Source organism: Mytilus trossulus, chromosome 8, assembly GCF_036588685.1.
Source record: "Mytilus trossulus isolate FHL-02 chromosome 8, PNRI_Mtr1.1.1.hap1, whole genome shotgun sequence".
Lineage (NCBI taxonomy): Eukaryota > Metazoa > Mollusca > Bivalvia > Mytilida > Mytilidae > Mytilus > Mytilus trossulus.
Window position 1 is genome coordinate 66,626,844 of NC_086380.1, and position 15,845 is coordinate 66,642,688.

General features: G+C 31.4%; 2 protein-coding genes across 12 annotated transcripts in view; one reads left to right on the forward strand and one right to left on the reverse strand.

The window, feature by feature from the left end:
* The window catches only part of LOC134681287 (leucine-rich repeat-containing protein 43-like), a 30,901-nt gene extending 21,431 nt beyond the window's left edge, over positions 1 to 9,470 (reverse strand). For all 11 annotated transcript variants that reach the window (XM_063540845.1, XM_063540852.1, XM_063540842.1 and 8 more), the window contains exons 1-8: positions 9,285 to 9,470; positions 7,930 to 8,008; positions 5,520 to 5,713; positions 5,060 to 5,170; positions 3,664 to 3,794; positions 2,667 to 2,787; positions 1,776 to 1,893; positions 751 to 827 (exon numbers count right to left, since the gene is read on the reverse strand). In XM_063540845.1, the coding sequence (XP_063396915.1) occupies positions 751 to 827; positions 1,776 to 1,893; positions 2,667 to 2,787; positions 3,664 to 3,794; positions 5,060 to 5,170; positions 5,520 to 5,713; positions 7,930 to 8,008; positions 9,285 to 9,380 (927 nt within the window). In that variant the 5' untranslated portion in view covers positions 9,381 to 9,470. The remainder of the gene's footprint in view (positions 1 to 750; positions 828 to 1,775; positions 1,894 to 2,666; positions 2,788 to 3,663; positions 3,795 to 5,059; positions 5,171 to 5,519; positions 5,714 to 7,929; positions 8,009 to 9,284) is intronic.
* Positions 9,471 to 9,677: 207 nt separating this feature from the next.
* LOC134681288 (ADP-ribosylation factor-like protein 6-interacting protein 4) lies at positions 9,678 to 14,779 on the forward strand. The gene is made up of 5 exons (XM_063540853.1): positions 9,678 to 10,011; positions 11,489 to 11,667; positions 13,194 to 13,287; positions 13,741 to 13,810; positions 14,438 to 14,779. Exons 1-5 carry the CDS (start codon positions 9,773 to 9,775, stop codon positions 14,495 to 14,497), a joined length of 642 nt encoding a protein of 213 aa, XP_063396923.1. The 5' UTR covers positions 9,678 to 9,772; the 3' UTR covers positions 14,498 to 14,779.
* The last annotated feature ends 1,066 nt before the right edge of the window (positions 14,780 to 15,845 follow it).

Genomic DNA, 15,845 nt, shown 5'->3' on the forward strand with positions numbered 1-15,845 from the left:
GGATTACAAAAATGTGTTTTTATTCATATAAAGTACTAAATAGGGCTATTTGTATGGCTAAAGAGTATGCCCCTTAAATTGTTATGGCACTGAATTTAAACATGAGAGCATTTTTGGTTTGTTTTCCCAAGTTGGGTATGTAAGCACCTAAATCAAAGACCTTTTGGCCATCTGATAGTAACAGGTGGTCAAACCACCTTATGGTCAAATCACCTTAAAAAGAAAAACTGCAATTTATATTTGGGAAAAAGACTATACAGATATGTCATGATAATTCAATTGTTAAAAGATCTTTGATTGACAATATAGTAAGAATTTAGTGGTAAATTACCATTGGTATATCACTTTGACTGAATATAAAAACTGTTGTAAAATCAGAAATATTTAATATTGCAACTATAATTGAAGAAAAGACAAAAAACTTGTTTTTTAATTTTTCCATTTCAATAAAAATACTGTAAATGTTATAATGCTATCAAAATATTAAATAAGACTTTTCATTTTTGCCATGACCTTTCACATTTTGTACAATATTAAAAAAATCACAAGTCATTCTGAATAATTATACAGAATTTCATCAAAACCCGTAGCCAGGGGGGGGGGGGGGGGGGGTCGTCTTGAAAACAAATAAGCACTGTTCAAGTCAACGTTCTGTTCGAATTGTGACTGTTAAAGTTGAGTTCGTGAATCCAAATAACTCCCCTTTGGAAATTCCTGGCTACGGGCCTGTTCATTCATTGTAGGACTAACCTTAATTTCATCTGGCATGGGAACACCTTTGATATATCCTACTTCTAATGTTACTTTGGCTTCATCAAGTATATATTCTACAAAAGAAAAATATATCAGTAAGAAAGGGAATTCTTATTTTGCATAATCAAAATAAAGGGAGATAACTCCGTTTTTACATTTTATCATTTATCAAAAATAAAATTGTACAAATAAATTAATATTGATTATTGAGATCAAGAAGACCTTGTTAATACAAAAACATGAATGACTATTTGTATTTCATGATGGAGACACTTTTACAAAATTAACAGCTTTTTTTCGAATACATAGTTAATTTTTTCTGTGTTCACTGACTGCAGATTGACAATGTAGCAGAAAATACTGCCTGTGAATTTCCATCATATTTTGTATAGCAGGACTTGAAGGCATAAAACTTTGCTCAGTGCTTGGAGCACAAAAATCATGCTCGAAACATGAAATCCAGCAATTTGATTGGTTGAATTTCAAGTCTGAGTACAAAAATCATGCTCCAAAGTTTTATGCCAGGCCTCACGGTCAAAAAAATTTTGGGAGCATGATTTTTGTACTCAGACTCGAAAATCAACCAATCAAATTGCTGGATTTCATGTTTCAAGCATGATTTTTGTGCTCCAAGCACTGAGCAAATTTTTATGTCTTTAAGGCCAGGTGTCTAGATGATTTGAAATGGCAATATTTCCCCCCCTCATATGTGAAAATATTTCTCTTTGTCTTCATTTCAGCTGTAGAAATCATAGTCAAATGTCTTGCCTGTATACAAGACAAAATGCCTATTTTGATCATTTGAGTGGTCCAAAATTATAAGTGTAGGTAAAAACATGATTTTTCTAGTAAATGTGTGTAAGTGCAGTTTGCTATAGTTTAAAAACATGAAATATTCTATTAAACAAAGAGTTATAAATTCACTAGTATAAGTATTATGGTTATAATCTTATGTCTAGTAAAAATTATAATAAATAAAACTAAATTATATTGTCCTTGCACACGTAAAAACATAAAATCACCTCTCCGTCTTGCCAGTCCTTTATAGTGGTGCTTTTCATCTGCAGAAATCATTATATCATCTAAAATATTCAACTTTCTCAAACTATCTATTGTATATCCACGGTAACCAGCTATTAACTGAAATGAACAAAGAATTCAAATTAATCAACATCATAATTGTAGTAAAACTTTTCTCAAATAATACTTATTCAAGTGTATAACTTGACTACATCTAAGGTAGCAATAAACAGTTAGGAAAAAATATTAAAATTTGCCCTCATAAATTTACCATCCCCTTTTCATTGCTTTCTTGCAATACTAAGCTTACTGTTTGTGTCATATATGTGCATATGTATGTAATCAGAATCTTCCATAGATTTTATATCCAGTATATAAAATGGTAAAATATAATTTCTTTTGGGTGAATCCATGGCAACAATCTGCACTTATTTGCTATAAAATATGGATTGTCAAACAGAAAATAGCCCATAAAACATGTTAAAAATAATATTGATGCTCTTATAAACCATCTTTGAAGGCAAATTAGTACTCAGCTGTCTAAAAATGAATTTTATTACACCATAATTTTCCTATTTGAAAAATCCACAGGGGTCAAAATGCGAAACTAAACTCCTAACTGTGTATTGCTACATAAGACAATCATATTAAGACAATGCATGTTTAGATCAGAATAAATTATTTTAAAACTGATACTAAATAAGTGTAATTGTCAAAATCTGCTAAAGAGGCTGTGATTATTCAAAGCTCTGGGATACCAAAAATAATTTTCAAATTCAGTAATGTATATTTCAAATATATGAATAAAAAATCTTTTGTACCCCCTAAAATTTAAAATTATACTGTATATACACAGACCTGTTTCTGTAACTTTAAATATAAGCTATACTTACTGCTAATGGATTGCCTTGCAATATCAAATTCCGTAACTTTGGTAATGTTCCAAGCTTTCTTACAACATCTAGTAAATCACTTAAATTATTATGACTGAGGTCCAAAGACAAAAGATTTGGCCTGAAATATAAAGATTTGTTAAAGATTAGTTTTCTGCTCAACAACTATTTCTTTTCTGTTTATTTTAAACTGCCATCATGTTTCAGAAATTCAAGAGCAAAATTATAATGTAATCCTTTACAGTAGGCTTACATGTTCATAGAAAATTAAAAAAACAAAACAATGGGTGTATTTTTTTGTGTTTTTGTTTATGCATGTACTGATTTTAAGTTATGGATGTATATCCCATATCTTTTGTCTATCTACTTTATTCTAAAATAGATCAATATTAAATTTTCTTTTTTTGGTAAGAAATAAATGAAAACTGTTTTGGTTACCATCACAATACTTTTAATTAATAAAGGAATTAGAAATATGGATATTTTGGACTGACGTATCAAATGTCAAGACAGTTATATTATTAGATGGCCAAAAATGAACAACAAACTTCTAATCAATTGAATAATCAATTTGTTCCATATGATTAAAGAGTTGAAGCATACCAAACCTACTATGCCCATTGGGCCATTAGTTTCTCATTGGAATTGTCCTGGTTCCTTTTATAATTGTCTACATTTAATGGGTTTTAATCATTGTTGCAGGCTGTATGGTGACCTATAGTTGTTAATTTCTGTGTTATTTGGTCTCTTGTGAAGAAATGTCTCATTGACAATCGTACCACATCTTCTTATTTTTATTTGATGTATATAAGAGTATTGCTGATGCACTATAACAGACAAAAGATGGTAAACTTCTTTTGGTGGTAAACATGGTAAATACAAAAGAGAAATGATTTTTCAAAAGTACTTCTATTGGATAAAAGATATTTTTTTCTATCTACAAAATATGTGTATATGTGAATACAGACCTGGTAAGTATAAGACATGAATAACTTACCAATAATCACCAGTCAGATAATCTCCCATAAAGGATATTTTGTTCATTCCAAGTCCCAGATGAATAAGTAATGGTGGTCTGACACACAGGGCTGACAAATCGCTGATCTGATTTGCACATAATTCTAGCACCTAAGATAAATGGGGAAAAAAAAGAATAAAGCAATAATTAGAGTGACAAGTTTAGGCTAAAAAAAGTATTAAGTTTTGCATTAAAACAAATTCTATCTAATGATTGACAATGTTTAGAAAATCACAATTTAATATTTCTAAATTTCACCTTAGATCTTAGATTTAGATATGCTGAGATTCTTTTACAGCTAATTTCCTAATGCATGTAAAGCAAGACTTTGGTTAGCTTGCTTGCTTTGTTTTTATATCATTAGGATAGCACCCAATTAAATTCAAAATTTATATATTCAGGTTAAACTATGCCTAAATATATTATTTAAAGATTTTAATCTTATTTACAAAGCTTGTATAGACAATTATACAAACAAAGAAAGCAAGCCAACCAAAGTTTTGCCTTCTATGCATTAGGAAATTAGCTGTAAAAAAAACCTGAAGGATCGGTATTTTTTAACAGAAGTAAACCATAAACAGAAGAGCTGATATTTGCAGTGCATTATTACCGTTACCCTTTTTAAAATGACAAATAGTAAACAATGCAAGGTGATTTCCATGGGAGATAACTCAATGTTTTCCCTTTATATTATCTAAGAATCAAGACCATATTTAATAAGACCAAATTGTTCTCTCAAAAGCCTAATTTTGAAAAAAAACTAAAATCTTTGAAAAAAAGTGGGTATGAACTAAAATTCTAATAATGTCTGAGATATAACTTAAAAAAAGTATTGCACATTTACATATATTTCAGATTAATAATATAATCATTGTTTTAATGTTGGTTTTTTTAAACATGTTCTGCCAACTAAACTATTCAAGATTTTAGCTAATAGTAAGATCCTCATTTCAAAACTGCTTACCTGCTTTAATTCAAAAAAAAAAAAAAGACTTGCACCGTTTTGGTGGTTATAAGACAAGTAATTTTACAGTACAAAGCATGGTAAATATTCATAATACATAAAACATGTCCTTGTGTACAATTTGGAAATTAGTATGGCGTTCATTTTCACTGAACTAGTATATATTTGTTTAGGAGCAAGCTGAAGGACGCCTCCAGGTGCAGGAATTTCTCGCTACATTGAAGACCTGTTGGTGACCTTCTGCTGTTTTTTTTTTCTATGGTCGGGTTGTTGTCTCGATCTTTGACACATTCCAAATTTCTGTTCTCAATTTTATCCAGAATGTTAAGCAGCCATCCATCAATGCCATCATCGACTAATTTTAGATGAGACTTTTAAGTATTTTAAATTGTGATGAGTTTACATACTTACCCTTAAAGAAAGAGGAAGATTTTTGGTATTTACTGTTACAAGCTTGTTGGCACTTAAGGTCAGTTCTTCTAAATTTCTAAACTTTAATAGTGCTTTGTCTACTTCTGCTACCTAGAAAATAGATTTTGAAAATACAGTTTTAAATAAGTGATGCAAAATAACTACCAGATTATCCTCATTAGAGTATCAGAATTTTTTTTTTTAATCCTGTTCCTCAAACTGCTGGTTTTAATAGTTGTGTGGCACAAAATCAAGTATCAATGGAAATATTATATTCTTCAATAGAATAAAATGGTACCTAGGAATCCACAGTTATACATCAAATTGATGTCGTGTGAAAGATGTAAATGTGACAGAAACCAAACAACACAAAAAAAGAGTTTACATAATACAATTTAACAGGAAAAAAATAAATAATTTAATTGAATGCATTATCTAACACTTGGTTTTTTAAACTTACTTGTTTATCTACAATTCTTAAAGTCTTAAAATGACTAAGTATAAAATTATCATCTATAAGCCATGGTGACTTGACTGCAATTTCTCTCAATTGTTTTGCTTCCTCGCTCCAGCTGTAGTCCAAATTCCATGGAGATAATTTTGATCCAACATATTCTTGTAAAGTTTCAGTCTTTTCATGTTCAGCTCCAAAATCTATCAATATAAAATATGTTTAATATGCAAAAATTCTGAATAGCTGAGACAAAATTTCCAAAGGGGGAGGGGGGTAGGAGGGATCCTGATCCTGAAATCCTGGGCTTAAAATCCCAATTTCCCGAAATTCGAATTCCCGGATCCCGAAAGGACCAAATCCAAAGCTTAAAAACACCTGATCCCGACGACCCGAAAAGGTCTTGCCCTTCCTCCCCTCATTTCCCTCATGAGAGTTCTTTCTTTGCAGTCATCACACCTAAATTTTCAAAGCAAAGGCCAAGAGTCTAAAGATTCTGGAAGCCACAGATCAAAATGGAATTTTACTGACCATTCTTTTGAGCAGTCAGGAGTAAACAATTGTACCGAAAAATACTGACCATATCATCTAAATTGGTGGTAGTTCATTTACACTATAGGCTGGTGCACTTCCTTGAAACATAACAATGTCAAAAATACACAATCTTAAAATATTGTATTGCCTTCCCAAAAATATAATTAAAGAAAAAGTGTTATGAATCCTATGTTTTACTATAAAATCTAATTAATAATAATGTCGACACATATTTAACGTAAACCTTGTCAACATTAAAATTATAAACTGATAAATGTAACAATATGCATGCACCCATAAGTGTAAAACGAATCCATGACAAATGGACCCACTGGCAAATCGCCCAACTTTTTTACCAACTCACCCCACCTAAAATAAAAACGCCCCAACCTGGTTTACCAAATCACCCCAATTTTTTTTAAAATCGCCACACTTGTGAAATGTGTTAAATCCCTTTATTACTCCTGCCAACTGGTCCCACTTAATGGAAAACGGTAAAATCTAGATTAATGTATTATTAAGCAGGATGAATTTATTAATGCCAGCTCGTCCCACTTATGGAAACAGATGTTCTCCAGAGGTGGATTTATGGGGGCAGGGGGCCCTGGCCCACCCTTATTGGGAAAAAATTTGGTGGCTTATATAGGGAATCATTGAAGCGTGACTGGAGCGTGCCCCCTCTTAGGTTAGTCAGTGGGCCCCCACTTATAAAAATTTCTGGATCCGCCACTGTTATCCTGTTGTATATGGGTTAAATTCCGTTAACATTCCTCCTGCAAACTCGCCCCACTTAAAGGAAAACGATAATATGTAGATTAATATATTATTAAACAGGATGAATTTTGTAATGCCAACTCGCCCCACTTATGGAAAAAGATGTTATCCTGTTGTATATGGGTTAAATTCCGTTAATATTACTCCTGCCAACTCGCCACACTTAAAAGAAAACGATAATATGTAGATTAATATATTATTAACCAGGATGCATTTTGTAATGCCAACTCGCCCCACTTATGGAAAAATATGTTATCCCGTTGTAGATGGGTTAAATTCTGTTAATATTACTCCTGCCAACTCGCCCCACTTAATGGAAAACGCTAAAATCTTGATTAATATATTATTAACCAGGATGATTTTAGTAATGCCAACTCGCCCCACTTATGGAAAAAGATGCTATCCCATTGAAAACCTTATAGAAACATCTTATGTTATTCCTTTTATTTTTTAAATAGCAGTAAGATATTTACTTGAAAGTAACATTTTCCATTAAGTGGGACGAGTTGGCAGGAGTAATATTAAGGCCAAATAAAATAATATGTGTGTTTCCTGTTTCCTCTTTGAAAAAAATAGGGTAGGTAGGTAGGGATTTTTTTTTATTTTACCATTTTTTTTTACATTGAGTCTATGGGAGAGAAATCCTGACTTTAACAGTGCTTATTGAAAAATGACCAAAAAAACTTTAGGGTAGGCTATTTCTAAGCTTAAAATATAGGGGAGGTAGGGAAACAGGAAACACACATGCTTTTTTATTTGGCCTAAACATGATTTAACCCATTTCATATCATGTGGCGATTTTTTAAAAAGTGGGGTGATTTGGTAAATCAGTTTGGGTGTGTTTTTTTTTTTTTTAAGTGTGGCAATTTGGTGAAAAAGGGTGGCGATTAGGTGCGGGGCGATTTGCTAGTTTGGCGATTTGTCCCGCTTCCTGTAAAACAGGATCAAACTCTGAGAATACATGTTAGTGTTCCAGATACATGTATCATTAATATTGGCCCCAAAAAAGAAGAATCCTGATCAACTGACCTGTTAATTTTGTAATGGTTGGAGCAGAAATAGGCATTTATTTTTCATATTGCCTCAGTTATCAATAACAAAATGTGATTACCTTTAAGTGTTATGGAATATTTGCTTTCAACATCATCTTTTGTTTTTAGTTTTTTAAGATTCTTTGTCTTTGTTTCTCTCTGAAAAAGCATTAGAGCATTAGAACATGATTATTAAACATGATACCCTTGTAAAATTTAAAGGAGGATGAATAAAATATACTGGTGTAAACAAAAAAACAATATATATTAAAAAGTGTGGCGTAAATGAATACTTACTGTTTAATATTGTTTTCCTTGTAACTTGTCATTGAACATGTTGAATTTAGCCAGTTTGGAATACATGTACACACATATTTTGACCTAGGGCTAAGCATTTTTCAAAATTGATGTTTTCTCTATGACTTTTATTCAGTGCTTTTATTACTTGAAAATCAGAGGAATCTCTTTTTCACTGTCAAATTCAGAAGTCATGACTCTGCAGCATCAACAACAAGAAGTCTTGTAAATTAAATGCAAGGTAAAAGGTTTGAATGACTTTAAATTGCAAACTTTATTGTAAAAATACTATGAAATCTTTTGATGTATTTACCAGATGTATCAATTTGATTGTTAACTATAAAATGAATTTGGAGATCAGATATGAAATTTCTTAAGATCATCAAGTAGCAGTTAATAATCATGTAAAGTGTTTCAATATTATCAATAATTGATGACTCTTGTTATTTTGCATGAAATTATGTTCTGTTTTAAATATATACATCTTATTTTGTACTGTTTAAAAAGGGGTATGGTGATTGTGTGAGCCAATATGCATGATATACAAGCAAGAAAATTGTTCAACTTGTTTAAATTTTTTTTGTATGTAAGTCGGAGATTTAAATGTCTGTTGATATTAAGCCAAATATTCTGTCTTTTTTTCTCAGGGCTTTTAAACTGTAACCAAGAAGATCCTTTGGATTAAAATGGTAACTATACATCGCTCTTGTAATATAACAATATGCATGATATACAAGCAAGAAAATTGTTCAACTTGTTTAAATTTTTTGTATGTAACGAGATTTAAATGTCTGTTAATTTACTTGTACATTTTGTACATGTTGTTGTAGACCTGGGGCTATAAAGGTAATCTAACTAGTTGAGTTAGGGGAGATCTTCTTTGGCTCAATTGGTTAGAGCGCTGCCTTTAGATCCCGAGATTAAGGGTTCGAATCCCGCTGGTACCATCCATGGATTTTCACATCTATGTACAAATGATTAGTGATATTTAGCCAATTATTCCTCAAGGTTTTTAAACTGTAACCAAGAAGACCCTTTGGAATAAAATGGTAACTAAACATCTCCCTCGTTTTGGAACCAGAAAAGGGCATATTTATTTACATTTTTATTTAAATGTATTTAAAAACAGTGTTCCTACCCAAGATCCACCTCCACATGGAAATTCTTTCAAACACAACGTTTTTAGTTGTGTTTCAAATGCAAAAAATGCGCGGTTTGGCTCTACAGTCGTCATTTTAACATATATAAAATCTCAAAATGTGGAAAACTTTTGGATGGCAACCAGAACGTCCATTTTGACGCCAAGTGCTTCTTCCGCTGCTAGGGAAATATAAATAACAGAATCGTTGATAAAACGAATTTAGTTAGAGTTAAACAATATATTTGTATCTTCTTTTTATAATATATCATTTATATATACTATCATCAAAACAAATATAACTAAACTAATAAATATAATTTACTACATATAACTTGTAATAAATGAAGTTGTGTTTTGTAAGTTTTTGTTTTGATCCGAAATATACAAAAAACAAAATGTCTGCGCCCATAAGATTTGTAAATTTTCACTATTCTCGACTATTTTGCACATTTTTAGCTTTTTATTGACCAAATGGAATAAATGAAATGGGAAAATCCAGAAATAGATCACGGTCAAGGTCACCATTACCTTCAAAGAAAAGAAAATCAAGATCGAAGTCCAGCAGCAAAAAGAAACGTAGTCGTAGGCATAGTTCATCAAGTTCTGATTCATCCAGTTCATCAAGCTCAAGTTCTAGTTCCCAAAGTTCTACTCCCTCAAGAAGAAGATCATCAAAAGATTCTAAAAAACATAAAAGAAAGAAGAAACATAAATCTAAGCATAGGTGAAAATCTAGCATTGCCATTAGCGTTTCATTCACCAGCACTGGCAAATGACTGGTATAAACAAGTTGAACACATTTCAGCACCCAGACAAATCGTAACCCAAGTCAGAAGATATTTCAGCACCCAAGTCAGAAGACATTTTTGGCATAGTTGTGGACATTTCTCAAGTATTAGGTGCAAATTTGTGTTGGTGCCTAAGCGTCTTCCTCAGGTGCAGATTTTTTGGAATGACAATTTGTCTCGGTACCGAAATGTCTAGAATACTTTTCTAGTTTGTATCTTATCGAAAAATATGGGGACGAAGTCCCCAATTACGGTAGAAAAATCAATAAAAAAAAATAAAAAATGACCGGTAAAATTTCCCGAAATTTTTCATTCTACTAATGAACTCAAAATCGTTAACTTTTTTTTCAGATCTAGTTCCTTTTCCGGTTTTCCGCGCATTTGTTCAGAGATCTGTCTTGTTTGCATGAAACTTTGATTTTTTTTTATATTTATCAGTCTAGTAAAATATAAGATTGGATCGCAATACAAATTCAATTTTAATAATTGTTTGATATGAAAAAAAACATTACCTGACGAAAGCGTTTCTTTTGTTTACATCAAATAAGACGTCATAACTTAAAGAACGTCACAGCTAATTCCCTAACAACAGAACCAAAATCGGGAACGTTAGTTACGGTATTTCCGTTTCTTTTATCATTGTTTATCAACATGATTGAATTAAAAAAATAATACATGCAGACTTCGTTCCCATTCACAGGTTATGCCTGCCTCATATTAATAACCTCTTGAAAGGCTATTTTATTTTTTGCTTTGACTACTTACAGCAACTCAAAGCAAAACAATAAAATAGCCATTCAAGACTTTATAATTATTTCGGGGAGGGGGATGGGCTCAATTCTATACTCCCCATGTTGGTTGGATTGGTAAGGGAATTGAACCTCACCCATATGATGTTGGCCACTAAGGTAAAAGTAATGACTGTAAATCACTCCAACTTACTTGGACAGGATATACTTGTATCTTAATGACATGAGAACATCTGATCATGGTGTGTTTTCATTTGTCAAATCAGGGTAGAATTCTAGCTGACAGAACTCAATTGGGTTTTATCATTCCAATTGAGCTTATATGAGCTGGCCTAACCTTTTTGGTTATAAGATATGTTAATTATCGAAACATTGTTGAAACCAAGAATCTACTGTCAAGACAACAGATATATCATGTATATTGAGCAAGAGCATTTTTTTATTTGTTTTTATTTATAACTGAAAATACTGATGATGTTAAATAATTTATATCTGCACATGCCAACTCCACAACAGCAGATTTTTTTGTTTGTTATAAAGCTCACTTGGTCACCCTTCAGAACGTTTAACTACTCAATTATGTCTTTTTTTTTCTTTTTCATATTAGTTGCTCCTTGTCATGCATTTAACTTAATATTATGACAACAAAATTTTATTTTTTAAGGTCATCTTCAAGCAGTTCTTCAAGTGCCTCTAGGGAAAGAAAAAAATCTAAAAAGAAAAAGAAGAAACGAAAAAAGAAAAAGTCTTCCAAAGATAAAGTAGAGCCAAAACAAGAATTAGAAAAACTTATTAAAAATGAAGATGTGAAGCTTAAAAGCAAGGAAAAAGAAACAAAAAATGGTATAAAATAGACATAAAAAATTTAAATTAGATACACCAAATTAAGTACATGACCAATATCAGTGAAAAGAAATATATATTCATGATGTTGAGAATCACATATCATCCACTCATCGAATTGGATTTTCTATTTGATAAGTCAATTTATAATAAGATATATATATTTATCCAACTACAAAAATAATGTATAACAGCATTTTAGTGATTAAACCTCTGGCCTTTGTTAGTCTTGTGTGACTTTAATTTAGTTTCTTGTGTATAATTCGGAGTTAAGTATGACGTCCATTATCACTGTACTAGTATACATATTTGTTTAGGGGCCAGCTGAAGGACACCTACAGGTGTGGGAATTCTGGCTACATTTAAGACCCATTGGTAGCCTTTGGCTGTTGTCTGCTCTATGGTCGGGTTGTTGTGGCTTTGACACATTCCCTATTTCCTTTCTCAATTTCATGGTGCTGCCAAATCATAGGCAATTATAAACATTAATTATACTGTGACCTATAGTTGTTAATCATACTGTGACCTATAAATGTTTTAAACATCTATGTCATTTGTTCTCTGGTGGAGTGATGTCTTATTTGGAATTATACCATGCATAGTTTTATATGACAACAGATGTCACAGCCTTTTATAAATTGAAATTTGGTAAAGCCCATAGGGGTTTTGCTCATTTTGGAGGAAGCATTAAGCAGTGACATATAGTTTCTTCCTTTCACATCACTAAGTCTCCTTTTTTATGCCCCACCTACGATAATAGAGGGGCATTATGTTTTCTGGTCTGTGTGTCAGTCTGTCTGTTCGTATGTTTGTCTGTGCGTCAGTTCATACCGCTTCAGGTTAAAGTTTTTGGTCAAGGTAGTTTCTGATGAAGCTGAAGTCCAATCAACTTTAACTTAGTACACATGTTCCTTATGATATGATCTTTCTAATTTTACATCAAAATTAGACTTTTGACCCCAATTTCAAGGTCCACTGAACATAAGAAATGAAAGTGCGAGTTTCAGGTTGAAGTTTTTGGTCAAGGTTGTTGTTGATGAAGTTAAAGTCCAATCAACTTGAAACATAGTACACATGTTCCCTATGGTATGATCTTTCTAATTTTAGAAAATAAGGTTATTTACTTAATTTTATGGTCCATTGAACATGGAAAATGATAGTGCGAGTGGGACATCCGTGTATTTTGGACACATTCTTGTTTGTATTATTTTTCAAGTTATTCAATGTTTTCTTCTCGCTAATATTAATAAATCAAGTCACTCATTAAAGGGACATTTACACAACACCTGATATTACATACAAATCAAATAAGTTTTTTGTTACACTTCTATTGAGATTAATGGGGGTAAAAAAAGGCTAGTACTTTTGAATACACAAATAATTGAAGATTAAGAAAACAAAAAGATGAAAGACAAATTGATATTTGTTTTACTTTTTTCAGTCAGATGTTGTGTTGCTTAACTTTTTAGGCAGTATATTTACAAAATATAATTTTATTTAAAATATTTCATCGTTTCTTCTTTTAGCTGTTAGATCCATGAAGCCAATGACAAAAGAAGAATGGGAAAAACAACAGAGTGTAATTAAAAGGGTGTATGATCCAGAAACGGGCAGGAACAGGTAACAGTCAAACATTGGTGGCCTTCATCTGTTGTCTGCTCTTTGGCCGAGTTGTTGTCTCTTTGACACATTCCCCATTTCCATTCTCAATTATATTGTATTGTATAAAGTAGAAAACAAAAAATGCAAAAAACCAACCTATGAGAAATACAATGTTGCTTTCTTTTGTAAGCATTGTCCAATCAAGTTGAAGGCAACTGTTTATTATTATGTTAACAGTCATATATTATATTGAAATTATGACATAAATTGTCTGCCTATGATATGATATGCTGATGCATCTAAAAAGTCCATTACATAGGCAGAAATTTTCTACAAAAATAAAAAACTTTCAAAACATTATACATGTATTCTCATCAAAATGACAGTATTCAATAAAAAGATTAGTATTGTGGCACAAAAAAAGAATCCCAACATAAAAACAGTTTTTTAAATATAAAATTGACATTTTAGGTTGGTAAAAGGAGATGGTGAAATTCTAGAAGAAATTGTAAGCAAAGACAGACATAAAGAAATTAACAAGGTAACTCCTATAGCATATTGCCAATATTTTTTGTTTCTAAAGAAAAGCAGAATATTTAGTTATGAAAGCTTATTCAACTTAATGTGAATTCATTATTTTTCGTGCTCTAACAATTTGTGTAGATTAAATGGGTAAATGTGCACCAAGAATTGAAATGTTCAATGAAGTATATATCTTTTATATGTCTGTATTCAGACTTCAGCAAAATCATAAAATTAAGTATCCAAATATTACAAGTTTCCATCAATCCATAAAAACCATGAGGATGTAGAAGTAAGAAACTTAAGGGCACCATATGACCTTCAACAATGAACAAAACCCATACTTCGTAACAAGCTTAGAAATAAAAATAGTAAAACAATTCAAACGAGAAAATTATGTTGCATGATTTATATTAATAAAAAAAGGTATGATACACAACAACTAACTAACTACAGTATAACAGGCTCCTGACTTGGAACTGGCACATACAGAATGTGGAAGGGTTGAATATAATAGATTCTTTTATGAATGATAACATGTGTTTTTTTTCTCCAGAGGAGACGAAACAGTCTGCACATATATTATCATCTGTTGCAGTGATGTTATGTCATTAATTTTATATATATTTTTTTTTATCTTTTGAAGCAATCTACACTTGGTGATGGAGTTTTCTTCCAGGCTAAGATGGGGTTGAATAAGAAATGAGAGATCAGCAGTTTTCTTTTTGACTCATTTTACAATAACAGTGTCAAATGTTCAGTGTTGCATGCATTACGAACCAATTATGAAACTATGATTTAATTCTAGAAACACAATGTGTTCAGAGAATTTGTATATGCAAATCAGTAATAACATGCTTAACTCTTATTGTTAACTTATGTTAATGTATGCATAAAGACTTTAAGCCTTTGTTAAGATATTTTAAGTTATTTGTGAGTGTCTTTCTGTGAGTAGATCAGCAAATAAACAAACTACATGTATATTTAATGTTTTTGTTTATTATTTTTCATTGTCTTGAGTTTTATTTAAAATAAGGAAACGAGACATATTTCAAAAAGAGTCAAGATGACTAGAATTTTATCAATTATAAGTAACAATTAAAGACCTTCATCAATGAGAAAACCATAGTATATAGTGTGCCAACAAAGGTAAAGTGACAAAATTACTGAACTCCCAGGAAATTCAAAAATTAAAAGTTCTTTATAAAATGGTCAAAATAAAAGCCCAAACACATGAAAAGAATGGAAAACAACTGTAATATTTCTGACTTGGTACAGGCATTACCTTATGCAGAAAATGGTGGATTGGTTTGAAAGCTAGTGAAACCTCTCACTTGTATGACAACTATGGATAGTTTCATTTACTCTAACGTTGTAGATAATAAAGATGTTTCTTGTTAGAATATTGTCATTACCACTCCAATCTTAATTGACAAGGGTAGTCTTTTTTCTGTCAAAAAAAAAGTCAATGGTTCTCTCCTGAATCCCCAGATCCTTCCACCAATAGAAACTGTTTGCTATAATATAGCTTATAGTTTTTAGTGGCATTAAATACCCAACAATTTTTTAATCTAATGTTACTTTGACTATATAAAGAGAGATAACTCAACTTCATGTTTCTACAATTACTCACTTCCTGTAGGAGTGAGTCCTCTTCCTGTTAATGGGCAATTGTGTAACATGTGCTTATAGTTATAAAAGTATTAAAACTTAGGTATGTCCTTCTTAGTGAACAAATGGTAGCAGTGCGTGATTGAAAGGAAAAGACACCAAAGCGTATAATAATAAAGTTTAAAGTGGAGAGAAAAAACAAAGGTGGACAAAATGTCATAAAAAATATCCCCATCCCCCCAATAACAACGCAAAACTGAAATCATATGAACTTTACAAGCAAGAACTTTTTGGGAATGAAATAACTGATTTAGATGACAAAAAAGTATGGTGTTGTAATTGCCCTATTGAGGATGATGAATAAAAAATTAGAGAAAAGGTGTTTGATCAGATAAGTTGAGATGATATACAGGAGGACACTTGTTTGACCACACTAATTACAT

Coding starts and splice junctions, on each gene's coding strand:
- LOC134681288 (XM_063540853.1), top strand. CDS start 9,773: ATGGGAAAATCCAGAAATAGATCACGGTCAAGGTCACCATTACCTTCA. Junction 10,012..11,488: donor AAACATAAATCTAAGCATAG/GTGAAAATCTAG, acceptor TTATTTTTTAAG/GTCATCTTCAAGCAGTTCTT. Junction 11,668..13,193: donor GGAAAAAGAAACAAAAAATG/GTATAAAATAGA, acceptor TTCTTCTTTTAG/CTGTTAGATCCATGAAGCCA.